Source organism: Hypanus sabinus, chromosome 11 (assembly GCF_030144855.1).
Source record: "Hypanus sabinus isolate sHypSab1 chromosome 11, sHypSab1.hap1, whole genome shotgun sequence".
Taxonomy (NCBI): domain Eukaryota; kingdom Metazoa; phylum Chordata; class Chondrichthyes; order Myliobatiformes; family Dasyatidae; genus Hypanus; species Hypanus sabinus.
The window spans coordinates 6,452,221-6,478,069 of record NC_082716.1 but is presented as its reverse complement, the minus strand read 5'-3'; the positions used below and the strand labels follow the sequence as shown (position 1 = coordinate 6,478,069).

Genomic DNA, 25,849 nt, shown 5'->3' with positions numbered 1-25,849 from the left:
ATCGATTTTATTAATTATTATTGAAGATTGACAAAAAAGATACATTAAGTCTATATGTCATAATGTACAATAAGGAATTAAATTAACAAATAACTGATTAACAAAGCTAAGCAATATATCAATAATAATAAGAAAAAATAAAGTGTTAAGAATACTTTTGAAAGAAAAAGAAGGAAAAAAAGAACCTCTCCTAACTAAAAAAAACCCTACTAACTGAAAAAAAAAACAAAAATACAAAAAAAACCCATTGGGAGCACAACCTTGGAGCTACACATCATACAAGCTTCCATAACAAAAAATCAATCCGCCACTCAAATCCACTTAAAGAAAAATCGGAAGGAAACCATACTAATTAACTCAAATCAGATGATAGTAGCGGGCGAATGAACTCCACCTTTTCTCAAAATCGAATCGAGGATCAAAAGTTCGACTTCTGATTTTCTCCAAACTAAGACATAGCATCACCTGAGAAAACCATTGTATCAAAGTAGGAGCAGAAGCATCTTTCCATTTCAACAAAACAGCCCTTCTGGCCAATAACGTAACAAATGCAATTACATGTTGATCTGATAGAGAAATACCATGAATATATTGAGGGATTATACCAAATAAAACTGTCAATTTATTAGGTTGTAAATTAATTTTTAAAACTTTAGAAATTGTAGAGAAAATAGACTTCCAAAAATGTTTCAGTACAGAACACAACCAAAACATATGTGTCAATGTGGCTGTCTCGGTTTTACATCCGTCACATTTAGACAGGAATGTCTAAATTAGGAAGCATTTTAGACAGTCTCTCCTTTGTCAAATAGTAACGATGTACAATTTTAAATTGAATTAAAGAGTGATTGGCACAAATCGAAGAAGAGTTAAACAACTTCAGATTCTGCAACCAATCTTCTGTTATCAGGGTCATGTTGAGCTCTCTCTCCCAATCTTGCTTAATCTTAAGTGAAGGGTAATTGTGCTGTTGTAAACAATAAATTATAAATTTTCCCAATAAAACACTTCTCTAAAGGATTCATTTAAAAATAATATCTAACAGCTTAGAACCTTGTAGATATGGAAAATTACTTAAGTATTTTTGTAAGAAGTGTCTGACCTGAAGATATTGCAGGAAATGTGAATAAGAGAGAGAGTATTTAGTTACTAATTTCTCAAAAGACATCAATCGGCCATCTTGGAACAGATCCGTGAAGGAATAAACTCTTTTATTCCTCCAAAGAAGAAAGGTAGGATCACATAATGAAGGTTTAAATAAATAATTTTGATAAATTAAACTAAAAAGTTTAAATTTTTTGAGATTAAAAAAATTACAAAACTGGAACCACATTTGTAATGACTGCTTAATCACAGGACATAAATTTAAATTAGCAATTTTGGCCAATTGTACAGGTAGAGAAACTCCTAATAATAAGGTTAAGTGAAACAGTTTCACAGCATTCAATTCCAAATCAGCTAAAGGTGGTTTTTCATTTCTATCAGCCCAATATAAACAAAAACACAAATAACGTATATTAACAGCCCAATAATACATTCTTAAATTAGGCAAAGCAAGACCTCCATCCTTTTTTAATTTTTGTAAATGATATTTACCAATTCTTGGTCTTTTATTATTCCAAACAAAAGATGAAGTAATAGAGTCAACCTGATTGAAAAACTTCTTAGTTAAAAAAAGGGATATTTTGAAATACATATGAAAATTTTGGTAAAATCATCATTTTAACTGCATGAATTCAGCCGGCTAACGAAAGTGTAAGTGGATTCTATCTGCAAAATTATTGCTTCATAAAATCCACTAAAGGAACCAAATTAGCTTTATAAAGGTCTTTATGATTTTTAGTGATAATAATACCTAAATATTTAAATAAGTCCGTAACTCTAAAAGGAATATCATCATATATACAAGCAGAATCATTTAGGGGATATTCCATTATTCCTTCTCTAATGTTTGGAGACTGTTAAATGTTATATATTCATCCTTTTCTAAGACTCCCCAGTGTTTTGTCTCTCTTGATGCTGAAAAGGCATTTGACAGAGTTGAATGGAAATACTTACTTAATGTTTTAAAGAAATTCGGCTTTGGTATTAGAATGATATATAAAAGCCCCATTGCTACCGTTATTACTAACAATTGCAGATCTTTTTTTCGGCTTTCTCGGGGTACAAGACAAGGATGTCCGTTAAGTCCTTTGTTATTTAACTTGCTGCTGGAACCCTTGGCTATTGCACTTCGTGAAGCTAAAGGTATTCATGGAATTTTCATAAATGGGACTGTTCATCAGATCTCCCTTTATGCTGACAATCTCTTAGTTTATATTTCGAATCCTGAAGGATCCATTCCTTGTTTATTGAAACTATTAAACAATTTTGGAAAGTTTTCGGGATATAAACTAAACCTTCATAAAAGTGAATTATTTCACCTCTTTTATAATAAGATGAACTCTTGGCCTCATAATCCACCTCATTATGACTGTAGACTTTTTTGTTTTTCTGCCAGCCCCTTTTCAGTACATTTATTCTGTATTATTTTTTATTTTTAATTAGATTAAACTCGATTAACTTTATTTGTCACATGTACATTGAAACATTGAAAGATACATCACTTGCATCAAAGGATGTGCGAGGGTAACCATTCTTCTTGCAAGAAGAAGGCATGCCCACAATTTTACAAACCCTAGTTCATGGGAGGAAACTCAATTGGTCACAGGGAGCACGTTCAAACTCCTTACAGACAGCGGTGGAAATTGGACCCTAATCTTACAGCTGCTACTGTGAAGTGTTATGCTAACCATGCCACTCAATTTATCTAGCTCATTTTTAGTAGCTTTTGCATTGTTATTGATTTTATTTGATTAGATTTGATTGGATCATCTTTATCTGTCACATGTACAGTACATTGAAACAGGCAGTGAAATACATCATTTGTGTCAATGACCAACACAGTCTGAAGACGTGCTGGAGCCAGCCCACAAGTGTCACCATACTTACATAAGAACAAAAGAAATAGGAGCAGGAATAATCCATCTGGCCCATCGAGCCTGTTCCGCCATTCCATAAGATCATGGACTCATCTCAGCTACCTGCCTTTTTCTCATAACCCTTAATTCTCTTACTATGCAAAAATCTATCCAACCTTGTCTTAAATATATTTACTGAGGTACCTTCCACTGCTTCATTGGGCACAGAATTCCTTGGATTCACTACTCTCTGGGTAAAGCGGTTCCTCCTCATCTCTGCCCTAAATCTATTCCCCTGAATCTTGAGGCTATGTCCCCTAGTTCTAGTCTCACCTATCAGTGGAAACAACTTTCCTGCCTCTATCTTATCTATCCCTTTCATAATTTTCTATGTTTCTATAAGATCTCCTCTCGTTCTTCTGAATTCCAGCGAATACAGTCCCAGGTGACTCAATCTCTCCTCATAGTTTAACCCCCTCATCTCTGGAATCAACCTGGTGAACTTCCTCTGCACCACCTTCAAAGCCAGTATATCCCTCCTCAAGAAAGGAGAGGAGAACGGCACACAGTACTCCAGGTGTGGCCTCACCAGCACCCTGTACTGTTGCAGTATAACCTCCCTGCACTTGAATTCAATCCCTCTAGCAATGAAGGCCAACATTCCATTTCCCTTCTTGATAGCCTGCTGCACCTGCAAACCAACCTTTTGTGATTCATACATAAGCACTCCCAAGTCCCTCTGCACTGCAGCGTGCTGCAATCCTTTACCATTTAAATAATAATCTGCTCTTTCATTTTCCTTCCAAAATAGATGACCTCACATTTACCAACATTGTACTTCATCTGCCAGACCCTTGCCCACTCACTTAGCCTATCTATATCTCTCTGCAGACTTTCCATATCTTGCGCATAATTTGCTTTTCCACTCAATTTAGTATCATCAACAACCTTAGATACACTACACTAGGCCCCCTCTTCCAGATTGTTAATGTGTATCATGAACAGTTGTGGGCCCAGCGCTGACCCCTGCAGCACTCCACTGATTGCCAACCGGAGTAACACCCATGTATAAGGCCATAAAACTATAAGACATAGGAGCAGAATTAGGCCATCTGGCTCACTGAGTCTGCTCCGCCATTCAATCATGGCTGCTTCTTTTTTGCTCTTCTGCAACCCCAGTTCCCGGCCTTCTCCCTGTGACCTTTGATGCCGTGTCCAATCAAGAACCTATCAATCTCTGCCTTAAATACACCCAACGACCTGGCCTCCACAGTTGCATGTGGCAACAAATTCCACAAATTCACCACCCTTCGGCTAAAGAAATTTCTCTGCATCTCTGCTTTGAAAGGGCACCCCTCTATCCTGAGGCTATGTCCTCTTGTCCGAGACTCTCCCACCATGGGAAACATCCTTTCTACATCTATTCTGTCTTGGCTTTCAACATTCGAAAGGTTTCAATGAGGTCCCTGCTCATCCTTCTGAATTCTAGCAAATACAGACCCAGAATCATCAAGCGTTCCTTGCATGATAAGCCTTTCATTCCCGGAATGTCCTTGTGAATCTGCTCTGGACCCTCTCCAATGCCAGCTCATCTTTTCTAAAATGAGGGGCCCAAAACTGTTCACAATACTCAAGGTGAGGCCTCACCAACAAATCCCTGCTCTTGTATTCTAGACCTCTTGAAATGAATGCCAACATGGAATTTGCCTTCCTCACCATTGACTCAACCTGCAAGTTAACCCTCAGGGTGTTCTGCACAAGGACTCCCAAGTCCCTTTGCACCTCAGATTTTTGGATTTTCTCCCTGTTTAGAAAATAGTCTGCACATTTATTTCTACTACCAAAGTGCACGACTGTACATTTTCCAACATTGCATTTCATGTGCCACTTTCTTGCCCATTCTCCTAATCTGCCTAAGTCCTTCTGCATCCTACCTGTTCCCTCAACATTACCTGCCCCTCCACCAATCTTCAAATAATCTGCAAACTTGGGAAAAAAGCCATCTATTCCATCATCTAAATCATTCATATACAGCATAAAAAGAAGCGGTCCCAACACTGACCCCTGTGAAACACCTCCAGTCACTGGCAGCCAACCAGACAAGGATCCTTTTACTCCCACTTGCTGCCCCCTATCAATGAGCCAATGCTCCAACCATGCTAGTAAATTTCCTGAAATACCATGGGCTCTTAACTTGGTAAGCAGCCTCATGTGTGGCACCTTATCAAAGGCCTTCTGAAAGTCCAAATATACAACATCCACTACATCCCCTCTATTCATCCTCCTTGTAATCTCCTCAAAGAATTCCAACAGGTTCGTCAGGCAGGATTTTCCCTGAAGGAAACCATGCTGACTTTGCACTATCTTATCCTGTGCCCTGTATCCCAACTCTCTGCTTTCTATTAGTTAACCAGTCCTCTAGTCATGCTAATACATTATACCCCAACTCTATCTTATGGATAAGTCTTTAATACTTCCAGAGCTAACCTAGCACGTCCACAACTTACTAGCCCTGACTGGTACATCTTTGGACTGTGGGAGGAAACCAGGGCACCCAGAGGAAACCTGCATAGTTACTGGGAGAACATAGAAGCTTCTTACACGCTGCAGGTCCCCCTGTTCTACCTCAATGCACTGTGTAATGACCGGATCTGTATGAACAGTGTGGAAGACAAGCTTTTCACTGTATCTCCGTACCTGGGATGACAATAGAGCAGTACCAATGACTGTCTTTTGGGAGGGAGCACCTTTGCTGAAAGCTCACTGGAGACACTAGTGGGCACTGTAGGAGATGGAGTGTAACTTGGACACATATGACACTTCAATTTTAGTGGTGTTGGTAACTTAAATGCATTAATGTGAAATTCCTTCTTCCACCAATATTCCACCAATCACCTCCCAGCTTCTTACTTCATCCTCCCCTTCCCCACCCACCTGGCTTCACCTCTCACCTTCCTTGTCTTCCATCCCCCCCCCCCCACACTCAATCTTCTTATTCCAGCACCTTCCAGCTTCTTCCCTCTTCCTTTCCGGTCCTGATGAAAGGTCTCAGCCCAAAACGCCGACTGTTTATTCATGTTCATAGACGCTGCCTGGCCTGTTGAGTTTCTCCAGCATTTTGTGTGTGTTGCTCTGGAGTTACAGCATCTGCAGAGTCTCTAGTGTTTGTATTAATGTGACTGCTTGTTTCTCCTTGCCAATACTTCAATGTGTTTCACATATGTCTTGTTTCCTGCTCTTTGGCGCAGTAATGCGAGTGAAGCCAAACGGTTCTGCGAAGAAAAGGACTGTCCTTCGAACTGGAAACATGCGACGGAGCACAATTGTTGCATCTACCACGCAAACATCCACTCCTGCCCAATGGCCTTCATGGTGTGTGCTTTCTTTAAAGAATAATTCTATGGTTTACAACATTTAGATGAGGACACAGCAGGATGTAGGTCATTTGGTGAGACCCAACATAGATTGGGGAGCTGCCTTGCTCCACCCACAAAAGGCAGGATTTCCTGGCAGCCATCCATTATCATTCCAATCCCCATTCCTATTCTGACATGTCAGACCATGGCTCCTCTACTCCCAAAATGAGAGCACTCTCAGGTTGGAGGAGCAACACCTCTTATTCCATCTCCAACCTGATGGCATGAACACTGATTTCTCCAACTTCAGGCAACTTTTTCCCTTCCTTCTTCCACAGAACTTAGAACCATAGGACATGACAGCACAGAAACAGGCCTTTTGGCCCTTCTTGGCTGTGCCAAACCATTTTCTGCCTAGTCCCACTGACCTGCACCTGGACCATATCCCTCCATATACCTCTCATCCATGTACCTGTCCAAGTTTTTCTTAAATGTTAAAAGTGAGCCTGCATTCATCTGGCAGCTCATTCTACAGTTCCACCACACTCTGTGTGAAGAAGGCCCCCCCATGTTCTCTTTAAACTTTTTCCCCTTCACCCTTAACCCATGTCCTCCGGTTTTTTTCTCCCCTAGCCTCAGTGGAAAACGCCTGCTTGCATTCACTCTATCTATACCCATCATAATTTTATATACCTCTATCAAATCTCCCCTCATTCCTCTACGCTCCAGGGAATAAAGTCCCTCTTTCCCTTTTCACACCTCCATTCTGGCATCTCCCTCACCTCTTCTCCTCACTTACCTATCACCTTGCTCTAGTGCCCCTTCTCCTTTCCTTTCTCCCATGGTCCACTCTCCTCTCCTATCAAATACCTCTTCTCCAGCCCTTTGCCTTTTCCACTTATCACATCCAAGCTTCTTACTTCATCCCGTCTCCCTTCCCCACCCACCTGGCTTCTCCTATCACCTTCGAGCTTGACCTCCTTCCCCTCCCCACTTTCTTATTCTGGCTTCTTCCACCTTTCCTTTCAGTCCTGATGAAGGATGTCAACCTGAAAGGTCGACTATTTGTTCCTCTCCATGAATGCTGCCTGATCTAATGAGCTCCTCTGGCATTTTCTGTGTGTGGCTCTCGATCGGTTGGAAATCGGGCCTAAGAAATGGCAGACAGCGTTTAATCTGGGCTAGTGTGATATCAAATGCTACAAGAAAGTTTACAGTAAATGGCGGGACCCTTGAGAGAATTGATATACAGAGGGATTTCCAAAGTTTAAAGTATATTTATCATCACTGTGTGTATATCACCCTGTACAACCCTGCAATTCATTTTCTTGCAGATATTCAGTGTAGAACAAAGGACTACAATAGAATCAATGAAAAAGTACACGCAAACACACACTGACAACCAACGTGCAAATGCAAAAAAAATACAATAATAATAATAATCTGAGAACATGAGTTGTAGAATCTTTGAAACATAGATTGTAGAACCAGTCAGAGTTGGGCTAAGTGACATTACCCCCACTGCTTCAGGGGGCTGATGGTTGAGGGGTGACAACTGTTCCTGAACTTGGTGTTGTGTGTCCTAATACCTCCCTCTCAATGGCAACAGTGACACGTGAGCCAGGTCTGGATGCTGGAGGATTTTAGGGTATAACACGCTGAAAATGAAAACACAGTTAGAAAAGGTGGTACACCTGCCTTCATTAATGGGGTGAATCGGTATAAGATCCACATGGTTTCAATGAGGGGTGACCTCATTGAAACCTATCGAATTTTGAAAAGCTTCGATAGAGTGGATGTGGAAAGGATGTTTCCTGGGGTGGGGAAGAGGGCAGCCTTGGAATAGAGGGGCATCCTTATAGAATGGGGATGAGGAGGACTTTATTTAGCCAGAGAGTGGTGAATCCATAGAATTTGTTTCCACAGGCATCTGTGGAGGCCAAGTCATTTGGTATATTTAAGGCAGAGATTCATAGATTATTGATTAATCAAAGTATGAGGGGATACAGGGGGAAGGCAGGAGACTGGGGCTGAGAGAGAAAATGGATCAGCCATGATGAAATGGCAAAGCAGACTTGCTGGGCCAAATGACCTAATTCTGCTCCTATATCATGAGGTTTGATTGTCTTAAGTCTGGTTGCAGCTGTTTAAAACAGTTAGGCAGAAATTCTGATGTCCAGTGGGGCTATCCTTGGACCAGGTTTGATATATCATCAAAGACTCTAGTAAATTTCTACAGATATACTGTTGTTTATCCCAGGAATGACAGGGTTAACATATGAGGAGCATTTTAGGCTCTCTGGAGTTTAAGAATGAGGAGGGGATCTCATTGAAACCTATTGAAGTTTGAAAGGCCCAGATAAAGTGGATGTGGAGAGAACGTTCCCCATAGTAGGGAGACTAGGACAACCTCAGAATAGAGATGAGGAGGAATTTCTTTAGTGAGAATCTGTGTAAGTCTTTGCCACAAGCAGCTGTGAGGCCAAGTCATCAAGTATATTTAAATCAGAGGTTGATAGGTTCTTGATAAATCATGGTGTCAAAGGTTATGGGGAGAAGGCAGGAGAATGGTGTAGAGAGGGATAATAAATCAGCCATGGTGGAATGGCAGAGCAGCTCGATGGGCTGAATGGTCCATTTCTGCCCCTATGTCTTATGTTGTGACCAATCAGTTTTTTAAAACTTTGGTCAGGCCTCATTTGGAGTATTATGTTGAGTTCTGTTTTCCCTGTGACATGAAGGATGTTGAGTGTTCAGAGTGGGTGCAGAAGAGGCTCACCAGGATACTGCCAGGAATGGAGAACAACCCAGTGTATTTACGGCACCTATTCTGTCTGTGTATGTAAACTTCCACATCTTCTTTGAGCTTCCCCTCTCAGCTTAATGCACACCCTCTAGTATTTGGCTGTATTTTTTTAATGTGGGGAGTTCCTAGGGGTAGAAGCACAAGAGCAACACCTAAGGTACTGGAGGAACCCACCAGGGTAGACAGCAGAGGCCATAAAACTCCTTTACCACATTGTCAACTTATGAGGCCGCTTTCAGGGAGCTGTAGAGTTCAAAGTAATTTTTCCTCTCAAAGAACTTATGTGTAACTAAATACAACTCTGAGATTTATTTTTAGTGGACATTCACAGTAACTACAAAGAAACAACAAAACATCAAGCAAAATAATAGTAAATAAATATACAATAATTATCAAGACCATGAGATGAAGGGTCCTTGAAAGTGAGTCCACAGGTTATGGGAACAGTTCAGTGTTGGGGTAAGGGGTGAAGTTAACCCCTGGTTCAAGAACCAGATGGTTGAGAGGTAATAATTATTCCCGAGCCTGGTGTTGTGGGTCCTGAGGCTTCTGTGCCTCCTTCCTGATGGCAGCAGTGAGAAAAGACCATGTCCCAGATGGTGGGGGGCATTCTCAATATTTACGAATAAATAAGCAATAATTACTTTTTTTTAACTTTTCTTTTTTATTTGTACAGTTTGTTGTTTTTTGCACATTAGTTGTTCGTCTGTCTAATAGGGTATTGTCTTTCATCATCATCAGGTGCCATGTCCAGTTTGAGCTTTGTGTGCCATGGCCCACACTCTCCTGTTTCGGGTCAAGTGGATCAATTCATTGGTATTCATTTCCAGTTCTCTGGCTGCTGTCTCCATCATCATTTGTCTTTGCCTTCCTCTTGCTTTCTTCCCTTCAATCTTTCCCATAATTACTGTGCATTCTAACTCCTCTTTCCTAATCACATGTCCAATGAAGTTACGTTGCCTTTTCATGACCTCATACATTATTTCTCTTTTTGTGCTTGTTCTGTTCATGACATCCTCGTTAGATATTCATTTCGTTCATGATATTCTTTGCATCCTCCTCAAAAACCACATCTCTGCTGCTTCAATTCGTTTTTCACTGTCTTTCACTGTCTCTATTATGTTTCTTGGATTTACTGTGAATGCCCACAAGAAAACAAATCTCAGGGTTGTATATGGTGCTATATATGTATTTTGATTAAAAAATTTACTTTGAACTTTTGTAGGTTTTCCCTTCAAGGGCATTGGTGTTTGCAGACTGAGCCATGGTAGAACTAGTCAATACACTCTCCACTGCACATCTATAGAAATCTGTCAAAGTTTTAGATGACACGCTGAAACTTTGCAAATTTCTCAGCAAGTAAAGGATCTGCCGTGTTTTCTTTGTAATGGCCCTTCAGTGCTGGATCCAGGACCTGGACCCCACTAAATGAAGATAAGCATGCAGCCCAAATGAGCTGTTTCTGTTGAATGCGGCCACCTGTAATTTCAAGCGTTATCTGTTTCAGAAAAAAGGAGGGATCTGCGGCCCTTGGATTCCAGACGACGGGGAAATCATGACTCACACTGTGTCCCAAGCTGGAAAGATGTCCCAACAAAACTGGACCACCAAGGTACAAATTCAGTTACAAACAAGAGAACATCTGCAGATGCTGGAAATCCAAACAACACACACAAGATGCCGGAGGAACTCAACAGGCCAGGCAGCATCTATGGAAATGAGTAAACAGTCGGTGTTTTGGGCCGAGACCCTTCATTGGGACTTGGAAACAAGGATGAGAAATCAGAGTAAGAAGGTGGGGAGAGGGGAGGGAGAAATTAAGGTAGTAGGTGATAGGTAAAACTGGGAGAGGGGTGAAAGGTGAAGTTGATTGGTGAGAGAGATAAATGGCTGGAGAAAGGGGAATCTGATAGGAGAAGATGGAAGAAAGGGAAAGGTGTGGAGTACCAGAGGGAGGTGATGGGCAGGTTGAGAGAGGGAAATGGGAATGAGACATAGTGAAATGGGGCATCTCTTTTTCCCTTATTAGAGAGAGAGAGAGCCTCTGGTATGCCAAATACCAGGTGAACGAGCAGTCTTTGCGGTTCTGCAAGTCTGTGTCTTTATTGAGGCTTTGTTGCACATTTGAGTACTCGGTGGGGGGGGGTCATTGCCTTGCTGCTACTTGTACATGGGAGGGGGGAGCTGGGGGGGGACTTCGGGGTTCTAACATTTAACTGTCGTTCATTCTTTGGGGCACTTCTCTGTTTTCATGGATGCTTGCGAAGGAGAAGAATTTCAGGATGTATATTGTATGCATCTCTCTGACATTAAATGTACCTGTTGAAACCTATTGAAGAAGAGGGCGGTGTCAATACCAGAAGTTCAAGAAATCAATGTTCGTGCCATTAGGTTGGAGGCTAGTGGAATGGGAAGTAGAATTAAAATGGGTGGCCAATGGGAGATCCCACTTTCCTTGGCGGATGGAGCGTAAATGTTCGGCCAAGTTGTCTCCCAATCTACATCAGGTCTCACTGATATACAGGAGGCCACACGGGGAGCACCAGACAGAGTAAATTACCCCAACAGAATCACAGGTGAGGTCTCATCCCGAGAGCAGATGAGGTGGAGACAGAGGAATTGAGAGAAGGGGATGGCATTTTTACTAGGAACAGGGTGGGTTAGTCCAGGTATCTGTGAGAGTCAGTGGGTTTATAAAAGATATTAGTAGATAGCTGTCTCCAGAGATAGAGACAAAGAGACTGAGAAAGGGGAAGGAGTTGTTAGAAAGGGACCGGGTAAATTTGAGGGCAGGGCAGGTGGAAGTTGGAGGCAAAGTTGTTGAAGTCAGCAATCTCTGCTTGGGTGTGGGGAGCAGCACCAATGCAGCCATTGATGTAGTGTAGGAAAAGTTGGAGGGTTGATACCATTGTAGGCTTTGAACACAGACAGTTCCACAAGGTGACAACAGGCAGGCACAGCTGGGATCCACGTGGGTGCCCATTGCTGCACCTTTTGTTTGGAGGAAGTGGGAGGAGCCGAAGGAGAAATTATTGAGGGTGAGGACCAGTTGTGCCAGAGGGAGGAGAGTGGTGGCGGAGGGGAACTGGTTGAGTCTGGTGTCCAGAAGGAAATTGAGGGCTTTGAGGCCTTCCTGTTGGGGATGGAGGTGTATAGGGACTGGGCATCCATGGTAAAAATGAGATGATAGGGGCCAGGGAACTTGAAATCCTGGAAAAGATCAAGACCGTGTGAAGTATCATGGATGTAGGTAGGAAGGGACTGAACCGGAGAGAACAAATTGTTGAGGTATGCAGATATAAGTTCAGCGGGACAGGAACAAACAGAAATAATGCGTTTACCTGGACAGGCAGGTTTGTGGATCTTATTCAGTTTATTGTCAAATCCAGTTTTTTTTTCATCCAGTCGGATGCTGCCCGACGTGCTGAGTTCCTCCAGCTTATTTGTACATCTTGATTTGACCACAGCATCTGCAGTGTACTTTGTGTTTACTTTCAATATTTGATAGGTTTCAATGAGATCCATAGAAACATAGAAAACCCACAGCACAATACATGCCCTTCGGCCCATAAAGCTGTGCTGAACATGTCCCTATCTGAGAACTACCTCAGGTTACTCATAGCCCTCTATTTTTCTAAGCTCCATGTACCTATCCAGGAGTCTCTTAAAAGACCCTATCTTATCCGCCACTGCCACTGTCGCTGGCAGCCCATTCCACACACTCACCACTCTCTGCATAAAAAAATTACCTCTGAAATCTCCTCTGTGCCTACTTCCAAACACCTTAAAACTGCCCTCTCATGCTAGCCATTTCAGCCCTGGAGAAAAGCCTCTGACTATCCACATGATCTTGTACACCTCTATCAGGTCACCTCTCATCGTCCGTCACTCCAATGAGAAAAGGCCGAGTTCACTCAACCTATTCTCATAAGGCATGCTCCCCAATCCAGGCAATATCCTTGTAAATCTCCTCTGCACCCTTTCTATGGTTTTCACGTCCTTCCTGTAGTGAGGCAACCAGAACTGAGCACAGTACTCCAAGTGGGGTCTGACCAGGGTCCTATATAGCTGCAACATTACCTCTGGGCTCTTAAACTCAATCCCACTATTGATGAAAGCCAATGTACCGTACCCATTCTTAACCACAGAGTCAACTTGTGCAGCAGCTTTGAGTGTCCTATGGACTCAGACCCCAAGATCCCTCTGATCCCCCTGTTCCCAAGATCCCTGATCCCAAGATTCCTCTGATCCTCCACACTGTCAAGAGTCTTACCATTACTATATTCTGTCATCATATTTGACCTACCAAAACTTCACACTTCACACTTACCTGGGTTGAACTCCATCTGCCTCCATCATTCTTCTAAACTCAAGCAAGTACAGACCCTGAGCCATCAAACACTCCTCCTATCTGAACCCAGAATCATCCTCAAGAACATCTTCTGAACCTCCTCCCATGCAACACGTCCTTTCTTATATAAGGAGCCCAAAGCCACTCACGATACTCCAAGTGCATTCTGACCAATGCCTTACAAAGCTTCATCAGTATATCCTTGCTTTTATATTCTATTCCTCTCGAAATGAATGCCATTGCATTTGCCTTCCTTATCACTGACTCAACCTGCAGGTTTATGATGCCCTTTAGTGAATCCCCAGAAGCGAGACTTTCTGGCTGTCTGACGGGTGTCCCATCTGCTTTCAGGTCGTGTTAGTCCACGTCGGAGTGACTTCACTAATAGCTCATGTTAAAGTGGGCAAAATGCACGCGGCCTTGGAGTCCAAGACAACGGTGCAAAGTGCACAAGGTACCAATTTATTTGCTGTTGTTGCAGACAGTTTCTTGACTTCCTCATCCTTGAAAGCGGAATCACCATGTTCACTACATCAGCCCTTGCAAGCACATCACTTAGCACCTTGGACAGAGTCATAGAGTCATAGCGCACCAAAGCACAGAGGCCCTTTGGCCCATCTAGCATGTGCCAAACTGTAACTTTGCTTAGTATCAGTGACCTGCATCCAGATTATAGACTTCCTGACTCCTCACATTCGAGTCCTTATCCAAACTTCTCTTAGGTGTTGAAATTGAATCTGCACTGACCATTTGCATTGGCTGTGCATTCCACACTCAGAGGGAAGACATTTCCCTTCGGGTTCCTCTCAAACATTTCACCTTTCACCCTAATCCATGACCTCAAGTTCTAGTCTCTCCCAACCTCAGTGGAAAAAGCCTGCCTGCATTTACCCTATCTTAACCCTTATAATTTTGTTACCTCTATCAAATCTCCCCTCATTCTCTCACACTCCAGGGAATAAAGTCCTAACCTTTTCAGCCTTTCCCAATAACTCAGATCTCAAGTTCCAGCAACATTCTTGTAAATTTACTCTGTATCCTTTCAACCTTTTTGATATCTTTCCTCTATTTACTGTAGGCGAGCTGAACTACTCACAATGCTCCAATGTTTTATAAAACCCTAATGTTCTCAATACTTTGATCTATAAAGGCAAATGTGCCAAAAATTCTCTTGATGACCCTATCTATCTGAGATGCCACTTCCAATAAAAATCTCTATTTTCAGATCCCTCCATACTACCACTCTCCCAATGCTACTGTGTATGTCCTATCCTGGTTTGTCCTCTCAAAGTGCAACACCTCATGCTTGTCAGTCCGGTTTTACAGCTGGTCCAGATCCCACTGCAAGCTTTCAATGTTTTCTTCACTGTCCACTATGCCTGGGATCTGAAGGGAATTGCTTCACTCAGAGAGTAGTGTGAGTGTGGAACGAGTTAAAATGTAGAAACATAGAAAACCTACAGCACAATACAGGCCCTTCAGCCCACAAAGTTGTGCCGAACATGTCCCTAACTTAGAAATTACTAGGCTTACTCATAGCCCTCTATTTTTCTAAGCTCCATGTACCTACTAAAAGTCTCTTAAACGACCCTATTGTATGTCTCCACTACCATTGTCGGCAGCCCATTCCATGCACTCAGCCACCTCTGTGTAAAAAAACTTACCCCTGACTTTTCCCCTGTACCTACTCTCCAGCGCCTTAAACCTGTGTCCCCTTGTGGCAACCATTTCAGCCCTGGGAAAAAGCCTCTGACTATCCATGTGATCAATGCCTCTCATCATCTTATACACCTCTATCAGGTCACCTCTCATCCTCTGTCGCTCCAAGGAGAAAAGGCCGAGTTCATTCAATCTGCCTTCATAAGACATACTCCCCAATCCAGGCAACATCCTTGCAAATCTCCTCTGCACCCTTTCTGTGGCTTCCACATCCTTCCTGCAGTGAGATGCCGGCAGAAGTAGTGGATTGTGGGTTCAATTGTAGCAGTGAAGAGAAATTTGGGAGGGGTATGGAGAGGGTTGATGGGGCTAGGCGGAAGATCAGTTTGCATAGGCTAGGTGGGCTGAATGGCCTGTTTCTGTGCTGTAATTCTCTACAATTAATAATCTTAGGCCATTATATATTTTAATTAGAATTTAAACTCCAATGTTCAGGAGCACTTAGCGTTGTTAATAAGAGAGGATTGAAACTAAATGGTTTCTGGTGTAACCGCTCTGCTCTGTACGCTGTCTTGCCACAGTCTGTGATGATGGAGTGTGCGACGAGGATGAACGTTGTGACACGTGTCCGGCTGACTGTGGACCATGTCCCATGTCCATAGGGATCAAAGCTTCAATTGGACTTCCAATCGCCCTCCTGTGTACGGGATTTATCCTCACTCTGCTGGTAGGTGAACTGAATCCTGATTCACCGTAGGACAGGCTCAGTAACACTGGTTAGTATAATTGCTCCACGGTGCCAGCAATCACCGATTCGGGTTTGATTCCCACCACTGTAGGGGTTTGTAAGTTCTCCCCGTGACCAAGTGGGTTTCCTCTGGGTGCACTGGCTTCCACATTCCAGAGACTTACAGGTGGCTAGTAAGTTGTAAAACACTCCTAGCAACATCCTCGCTGATTCAATTTGATGCAAATGATGTATTTCACTGTCCGGTTCAATGTTTCGAAGTACATGTGACACATAAATAATATTTATAATCTTTATAATTTATATAAACTTGATTAGTATCCTGCCGCGTCTGTACATTCTCCTCATGAATGCACGTGTTTCCTCCGGATGCTCCGGTTTCCTCCCACAGTCCAAAGACGTATCGGTTGGTAGGTTAATTGGTCATGGTAAATTGTCCCGTGATTAGGCTGTGGTTGCTGGGAGGTGTGGCGAGAAAGGCCGAATGGGGCTTTTCCGCACTGTATCTCAATAAAAAAATAAGCAAACAAATAAATAGTCGGCATGCTATGCTGGTGCCGGAGGCTTGGTGGCACTTGTGGCCTTCCCCTGCACAACCTGAGACTGCTGGTTGTTGGGGCAAACACCCAGGGGTGCAGTGCTAACTTTTTAGTTGCTGGAGCTGACAAAATGCTTGTCCTTTCCTATATCCTTTCTCTATATATATGTAACACCCAATTTGTGTACCTGCTCATTTCATGTACTGGGCAACTTCCTTGCCCATTCATGTAATGAGCAGGTACACAAATTGGGTGTTACATATATATATGAATAGGGCTTTTTATAATGTCAAGCACTAAACCAAGATGAAAGAAATATATGAACTCCAGAGCTCCACAGAAATATAGTGATAGTTAAATTTCAGTGTATAACTGGTACAATAAAATATATAATACTTAATTTAATAATATGACAAAGTATTGCATGGTTGCACTCACTAATTATCCTAAAATATAATTATCTAACAAGTAAAGAAAAAGACGGTAATCATGTATTTTAGCAATTTGAAAGTATTTACCTACTTAACAAATGCCACCAATGAGAAGTTTCAGAATAATTTCCACAAAGGGTCTGGTGTAATATGTGTCCGGGGGTCTGAAATAACTCTTGTCATCTGCTGATCTGTGATACCACAGCCACAATGTGACGTACGGTTCAGGATTCCACTGAACTAGAGGAGGTCCATGTAGTTTAACAAACATAAGTGCTGATAAGTGATTTATGAGAATTCTTGAGCGAGCTGCTGTTATTATCAAGTTGATGTGAGTGAATCTCTCACCCACTCAGCAGTACTAATGGGAATAACTTGTGAACAGCTCAGTAATGGGTGTAAATCTTGGGGGATGCAGCAACAATGATCCTCCACATAATCTCTGAAGGCGTTTATTACAGAGGAAGAAGAAAGCTTAAACCACTTACAGAGAGATGATATTGCAGCTTCTCCATAATTAGACGGTATTTCAGCAGGCCAGTTATCTTTATCAAGGACACACATTTCATTTAGCAGTGATTTATACATACTTTGAGGTTTAGAAGTTTCAGAACCTTTCAAGGATATTGCCGTGAATATACGGTGCTGCAAATTGTTTATAAGACTAGTAAGAAATGGTAGATAATTAATGGAGACAATTTTGTTGCTTGTTAAGGTAATTTCTCCAAACTTCCCCTTTTCAACTGCCTCTTGAGCTTCTAGTGTTTTTGTACCAGGTTGCCTTTTTAGTCCATGAAGTGATCTTACGCTTCGTTGAATCAGTTTGTCTGCATAAACAATCGTAGTAGTGTGTTTCTGTAAACACTCTGACAGTAAACCAAGTTACATTAGAGCTCAGTCCAATAGAAACTGTTCTGAAGAGAGTCTGTTGAACAGACCTTCATAGGTTTCTCTGTCACTGTCAGATCTTGTTTCATTGTTCATTGCTTTTTCAAAATGAAAATACAGTGCTTCATAATTTTGTCGCACTACTGAAACTGTTTGAAACGAGCTCGCTACCCACCTGGTGCCCAGAACACGGCTACGAGCTATTTTTGCAAATTTGTTGCTGTAGTTGAGAGGCATATTCAGACAGTTCCTTTTGATTTAGAGGTGATCTGCTGTAAACAGAGTACAATTTATCCATAAATGATTGAAAATGATTTATTCCATGAACTTCTCTCACCGAATCACCTACTGCAAGTTCTAATCTGTGATTAAGACGGTGCCAAATTATCACATCAGGGAAATGTTCCTTGAGGATTGTAGCAACTCCAGATTTGACACTGAGCATTACACTCACCCCATCACTAGCAAATGCTACAAGGTTCTGTTTCAAGTAAGAGCCATCAAACCCTTGGTTATTGAGACAGTTCAGTAGATGCTCAGCAATCGTTTCAGCTTTCAAATCAGGCAGTTCAATTAGATCTAAAAAATAAAATGGGGATCACCTTCCTTATCACTTCCACATTTCAAATAAACTATTAGAGTGGTCTCAATGCTCAGGCTTGTTGATTCCTCAGAGAACAGAAAATTTGTCATTTATTTGCTTGGTATGCTGGTAAATTTTCTTTTTCATATTAATGGCTATGTGATTAATTATCTCTGTAGCACTAGTGCGGGAATGCAGTCCAGTTTCAATGTCAATACCATTTCTTCTGAAGTTCCAATAAGTCAAAGTGATCAGAGTATGGTCTGTCATTCTGAGCTAAATAATATGCAGAACGAAAAATTGAACAACACACACAAAATGCTGGTGGAACACAGCAGGCCAGGCAGCATCTATAAGGAGAAGCGCTGTCGACATTATGGGCTGAGACCCTTCGAAAAATTGAACAAGTTGCCTTTAGATGTGAAGCATTCATGGTGTCACATAATTTTCCAAGATCATCTTCACTAGCTATATTTTCAACACTTACAGCAGCACGGTGAGCTTTTGATAGCTTGTGATCAACAATTTTTTTTCTGAGAGACTTCAAGCGTGTACTTTGATCCGCTCCATAATAGGATATTTGGTACATCTGCCATGCCAACTCTCCCATGCTCTTTATGTTCTTGAGGCTGTAGTGCTTTACATAGCAGGCCAGCCATCCCTTACTAGCCTTAAACTCCTTCCTCTTGCTCTTGTCAACCCCCTCACAGTAGTGCTCATAGAGGCTGTGCTTCTTCATGCATAATTTTGCCAACAACAGGATATGCTTCTGCGACGTGTCCTCCAGCCACACACTTAATGCTTTCTCAGTCTTTGAAAGCACTTTATCACGAACCAGAGAGACCATTTTTGCCGTTGTAGGGGCAGCACTAACACTTCCACGAATTTCAGCTTCTTTCTGCTTTATTGTGCGAATGCTCGATTCGTTCTTGCCGACCTTACAGCCCACTTCAGCAAGCGACATGCCACTGTTCAAAAGATCTAATATTTTTATTTTCTCAGCGAACAATGCTCGAACAATGAGTGCTGGAGAGAGACTGAGGATCTGTGAAATGGCGGGAGGCTACAGCAGGGTATGCTGGGACAAAGGGTCGAGCCAGGAGGAATTTCACAAAACAGTCACAGCTTCAGGATTTCACCAAAAATGATCAAATATCTGAATGTTAATAGTGGTATTTTCCCCACCAGCCACCACCCCCACTCCCCAAACCCCGCTGTTAAATACTCTGCTTGTTTATTTTGACTTTTTTATTACAGAGGTGCTGGACTGGTGCTCCGGTGAGCTCCGGTAGCACTGCACCCCTGCAAATACCACATTTCACCCCGTATGCTTCAATGTACGTGTGACAAATGAAGCTCCTGTGCTTGGAAATCAACTTCCAGGTTACAAACTGAGTGTCACCCAGGCAGACCATCCCTGGGACTTGCAATATTATACTCTAACTGTGCGTGTGGGCATCGCTTCATCAATTATTTTTGGATGTTTGTATACTGCTAAGAGGACCGTCATTAATTGCCCATCCTTAGGTGTCCCTGAGTCCCAATGGCAGCAGCATGAATTGGGCAAGGCCTGGACAGCAGGGTGCTTGACGGTGGTGGCAGCTTTCCCGCGACTCCTCTCCTTGCAGGTGTGCTCAATGGTGGGGAGGGCTTTAGTGAACCTCTTGCAGATGCCTTTACTCAATTCCACTCTGACTCTAACCGAGTTTCTGTACTTGTAGTGGCTGCAATATCAGAAGCAGAAGATGCTGTGGGACGAGAGCTGGATCATCAGTCTCAAGGAGATTAGCACAGGTATTTCTGTCTGCTCGGAGGGTTTAGATAGAACTTTGAACAGTATAGCATTGGCATAGGCCCTTCAGCCCACACTGCTGTGCTGACCCAATTAAATTAGTCATCAATGACCAGATAGAATAGACAGAGAGTATTTTTTCCCCAGGGTTGAAATATCTAATACCAGAGGGCATGCATTTAAGGTGAGAAGGGGCTAATTTCCAAGGAGATATGAGGGGCAGGTTTTCCACACAGGAATTGGTGGTTGCCTAGAAACCTGTTTGTTTGTCCACTCTCCCATTCTGACCACAATGTTCTTTGTTTCTTTTGATTCTTTATGAGAATATCCCAGGAAGGAAAGGGTTAACATATGAAGAGCATTTGATGGCTCTGGGTCTGTACTCGTTGGGTTTTAGTACAATGAGGAATGACCTCATTGAAACCTATGGGCCTAGATGGAGTGGATGTGGAGAGGATATTTCCTGTGGTGGGGAGTCGAGGACCAGATGACACAGCCTCAGAATAGAGGGACGTCCCTTTAGAACAGAGATGAAGAGGAATTTCTTTAGCCAGGCAGTGGTGAATTCATTGCCACAGATGGCTGTTTAGGCCAAGTTGTTGGGTATATCTAAAGTGGAAGCTGATTGGTTCTTGATCAGAGCTTACAGGGGAAAGACAGGAGAATGGGGTTGAGAGGGATAATAAATCAACCATCATGGAATGGCAGAGCAAACTCAATGGGCCAAATGGCCCAATTCTGCTTCTATGTCATAGCCTTATGTGAAAGACTCAGAGAGGGTGCGGAACTGTTCAATGAAAGAGGGTCAAACGGTGGGCTGCCCTACCATTCAGTAGGATTATGGCTAATCTTTAACCTCTAGCCTTTAACCTCAAGGCCACATTCCTGCATTAACCAATCACTGAGAATGGGGTTGAGAAGGAAAATAAATCAGCCGGGATGGAATAACAGAGCAGAGTTGATGGGCCAAAATGGCCTTATTCTGCTCCGATGTCTTGTGGTAATGGTCTTTTGTCAAGAGCTCACTGTATGTTTTTAGGCAGCGGTTTTCTGGTGGGATTCAGCAGCGTGGCAACAATCCATCATACTAATGGCAGTGCGATTCCAAGTGAGGTGAATGACGCTTCTACGAGTGGTTTTGCCACAAGCCCGGTTCACAAGCCGGGCTTCATACAGACTGGCATCTAGTAAGTCACAGAGTTCTTAGTTTTATTGCATGCATGGTCCACCATACTCAAAGTTCCCACCTCGTTCTCTTCTCACGACTGCCATCAGGAAAGTAAGTACAGGAGCCTCAGAGTCAGGATCACCCCTCAACCGTCAGGTTCTTCAACCAAAGGGGATAACTTCTTTCAACTTCACTTGCCCCAGCAGTGAATTGCTCCCACACCCTGTGGGCTCACTTTCAAGGACTCTTCACCTCATGTTCTCGATCTCATTTATTGCTTACTTCTTCTTCTGATGATTAGCCTTTTTACCCCTTTATTTTTGTATTTGCACAGTTTCCTGTTTCTTTACACGTCGGTTGTTTGTCCATCCTGTGGGGCGCAGTCTTTCATTGATTCTCTCACACTTCTTGGACTTACAGTGATTGGCTGCAAGAAAATGAATCTCAGGGTTGTATCTGGTAATATAGATGTACTTTAATAATGAATTTACTTTCAACTTTGAACTTTATATATCTGGTAAATACCCGACAGTCAAAGTAAATCCATTATCAAATTAGATATATGTCACCATAAAATACCTTCTTTTTCTTAAGCCTATCACCCCTACTGGGGCCGAGTCCACTGACAGCAGCTCACTGGAGTCCTCTGCCCTGGGCCAGTAGAAGGTTGGTTGGCTCTGTGGCTTCTGCTTTCTCCACATGACTTCATACACCTTCAAGGGGGAGATCCTTCCTCTCTCAGGGATGAGGTCTGTAACGCTGGGTATTTATTTATTTATTTAGCTATATAGTGCAGAGTGACCCCCCGAGCCACACTGACCGGCAACCCAACAGCCCCGTGTGCGTTGCTTTAGTTTTCCAGCATCTGCAGGGTTTCTCATGTTTATGCCCTCCGGTGTTTGACGGTTTTGCCCTGGAGAGAAAGACCCTGATTGTCAAATCATTAGCACAGGAGAATCCGCAGATGCTGGAGATATAGAGCAGCACGCACAAAATGCTGGAGAAACTCAATGGGTCAGGCAGCATCTATCGAAATGAATAAACTGTCTAAGCTTCAGGCAAAGATGATAAAAGGTCCTGATGAAAGGTCTTGGCCTGAATCGTCACTGTCCATAGAAAGGTTTTGACTATTGGAATGCTAAATGTGGATATTTCATTATAGTTTCTGGGAAAAGCAGCTGTGAACAGTGAGACCTTGAACCCATGAACACTACATTTTGCTCTCTTTTGAACTATTTATTTATTTATATGATTTTTAATATTTCATTTTGTAACACAGTTTATTTTTATTATGTATCACACTGTACTGCTGCTGCAAAACAACAAATTTCACGTGGTCTATACACACCAGCTGTGTGGTGAAAAAGGCACAACAGCACCTCTTTCACCTCAGACAGTTGAGGAAGTTTGGTATGAGCCCCCAAATCCTAAAGATTTTCTACAGGGGCACAATTGAGAGCATCCTGATTAGCTGCATCACTGCCTGGTCTGGGAACTGTACCCCCTTTAATCGCAGGACTCTGCAGAGAGTGGTGCGGACAGCCCAGCACATCTGTAGATGTGAACAGGACATTTACAAAGACAGGTGAGAAGAAAGGGCCCAAAGGATCATTGGGGACCCAAGTCACCTCAACCACAAACTGTTCCAGCTGCTACCCTTTGGGAAACAGAACCCAGCATAAAAGCCAGGACCAACAGGCTCCGGGACAGCTTCTTCCACCAGGCCATCAGACTGATTAACTCACATTAATTTGAGTGTATTTCCATGTTACATTGACCGTTCTATTTATTATAAATTATTATAAATTACTATGATTGCTCATTGCACATTTAGATGGAGACGTAACACAAAGGTTTTTACTCCTGTATGTGAAGGCTGTAAGAAATAAAATCAACTCAGTTCAATATTTATTTTTTATATAGAGTGGTATTTTATTAGGAACACCTGTACACCTGCTCGTTAAGGCAAATATCTAATCAGCCATTCATGCAATAGGAACTCAATGCATAAAACATGCAGATGCGGTCAAGAGGTTCAGTTGTTGTTCAGCACAAACATCAGAATGGGGAAGGAGTGTGATTTAAGTGGCTTTGACTGTGGAATGATGGTTGGTGCCAGATGGGGTGGTTTGAGTATCTCAAAACTACTGATCACCCGGGGTTTTCATGTACAATAGTCCCTAGGTATTACAGAGACTGGTGTGAGAGACAAAAAGATCATCTTGTGAGCAAGAGTCTATGGGCAAAAATACCTTGTCAGTGAGAGAGGGCAAGGGAGATTGGTTCGAGCTGACAGGAAGGAGACAGTAACTCAATAACCCACAACAGTGGTGTGCAGAAGAGCATCTCTGAATGCACAAGAGTGAAGTGGATAGGCTACAGCAGCAGAAGACCACGGACTCACGCTCGTGGCCACTTTATTAGGCATGGCAGGTTCCCAATGAAGAGGCCACTGAGCAATAACCCTGATTCTGATTCTGAGTGTCTCGATGTCCCTGCTCCCTTTTCTTTCAGTGACGGTCGGACGGTGGCCATCAAGTGGATACAGAAGAAAACTTTTAATCTCTCGAAAACCATCAGACAAGAAGTGAAGCAAGTGAGGTACACACTCGTCTTTACGCATCAAGAGCTTGTGTTGGCTGAATACAAAATGTACTCCCCACCTGTAAAGAATTCTTGCCCCGAACTTACCCCTTCCCACCTTAAAAGAATGCCCTCTGGTATTAGACATAGGTCTAGATTGCCCACCCATTTTATGATCCTAAAATTTTATTGCATAGTTGATGCACCATCAATAACTCTCTGAGATGTGAGGCGAGATATCAGCTTTTATTGACTAGAAGAAAGAACCAGCAGCAAGTGACCACCATACTACATCCTGGAGACTGAGGGCACGGCTCAGGCCCCAATCGCCTTTATACTGGGGTCTGTGGGAGGAGCCGCAGGAGCAGTCAGTGGGGGGGTGGGGCGTGTCCAGACAGGTATATGTAGTTCACCACAATAGTATTTTATTTTATTTAGAGGTACAGCACAGAATGGGCCCTTTTGGCCCATTCAGCAACTCATCTATTTAACCCGAGCTTAATCACAGGACAGTTTACAATGACCAATTAACCTACTAACTGGGACATCTTTGGACTGTGGGAGGAAACCAGAGCACCCGGAGGAAACATGTGCACAAACTTGCTTACAGAGGATGACGGAATTGAACTCCAAACTCCGAAGCCCTCGGGCTGTAATAGTGTCACGCTAACTGCTACACTAAGCCCCACGGTCAGGCACTTCAGCAGGTCAGACAACACCTTTGAGGAAAGGAAGTGAGTTAATCGTTCTTCAGAATTTGGGCAATTTGGAGATGAAATATTTCGGAGAAATGCGGGGAGGGCATGGCAAAAGCAAACATGGTTTATTGAGAGACTGGGTCATCCAGGAGGTGGACCGGACTGGGAGAGGATAGAGGCAGGGGCTGGTGAGTGGCAGAGTGATGTATGGGAGGGTTGACACCATGGGTAGGTGACAGGGCTGCGTAGCAGCTAATGTAACTATTTATGGCGCCTGCAACCGGAATTCTCGCTGCTGTGAGAAATTTGTACATTCTTCCCAAGCCTGTGTGTGTTTCCTCCAGGTGGTCCGGTTTCCTCTCACATTCCAAAGACATACAGATTCAAAAGAGATGTGAGGGGCAAGCTTTTTACACAGTGGGTGCCCAGAATGCACTTCATGGGGTGGTGATAAAGGCAGAGAGATTAGAAACTTTTAAGGGACATTCAGATAGGCACATGATTGTGATGAAAATGGAAGAATATGGACGTCGTGTAGGCAGAGAGGATTCGTTCAGGTGGCCATTTGATCACTAACTTAATTGCTTCGGCAGAACATTGCGAGCTGAGGTCTGGTTCCTGCGCTGTTCAATGTTCCATGTTCTAGGTTAGAGTTAGTGGGTTGTGGGCATGCTGTCTTGGTGCTGGAAGCTTTTGGTGGCACTTGTGGGCTGCCCCAGCACAATCCTCGGACTGTGTTGGCTGTTGACTCAAACAATACGTTTCATTGCATGCTTCACTGTACTTGTGACAAATAAAGCAAACTCTAAAAATATTTAATCTTTAAATTTAAAAAATGTATTCATTTACGCCAGCCAAGCCAGCATTTACTGCCCATCCCTAGTGGCCCTTGAGAAGGTGGTGATAAGCTGCAGTCCCTGAGGTGTGGGTACACCCACAGTGCTGTTGGGGAGGGAATTCCACAATTTTGACCCAGCGACAATGAAGGAATGGTGAATGAGGGGGAATTCCAAGAAGTGGTGTTTTTTCTAAATCTTCGGAGATGAATTGAGTCAGGAATACCGAAGGGCAGAGGGGGTACAGCTGATTGTTTGAAACGAGGGACTGACTCTTTAAGAATAAATACACAGTCCACGAGATAAACAGGATTATTGTTTATAAGGAAAACAATGTTATGAGTTCAGGTTAAGGGAAAAGTGTGGTTTGAGGAATGAGACTCTCTCTGATTGCAGTTTGTGCCAGGACACTTGGCAGAGACAGGGTTAACATATAGTCTTTCTCCCAGAA

At 42.8% G+C, this 25,849-nt stretch overlaps 1 protein-coding gene across 1 annotated transcript in view; it reads left to right on the top strand.

Annotated features, from left to right (window-relative positions):
- Positions 1-25,849, top strand: part of LOC132402335 (uncharacterized) — a 109,123-nt gene that overhangs the window by 30,755 nt on the left and 52,519 nt on the right. Inside the window, exons 4-10 of the mRNA XM_059985213.1 lie at positions 6,209-6,332; positions 10,630-10,734; positions 13,825-13,927; positions 15,714-15,859; positions 20,043-20,115; positions 21,153-21,300; positions 23,796-23,877. Coding sequence (XP_059841196.1) covers positions 6,209-6,332; positions 10,630-10,734; positions 13,825-13,927; positions 15,714-15,859; positions 20,043-20,115; positions 21,153-21,300; positions 23,796-23,877 — 781 coding nt within the window. The remainder of the gene's footprint in view (positions 1-6,208; positions 6,333-10,629; positions 10,735-13,824; positions 13,928-15,713; positions 15,860-20,042; positions 20,116-21,152; positions 21,301-23,795; positions 23,878-25,849) is intronic.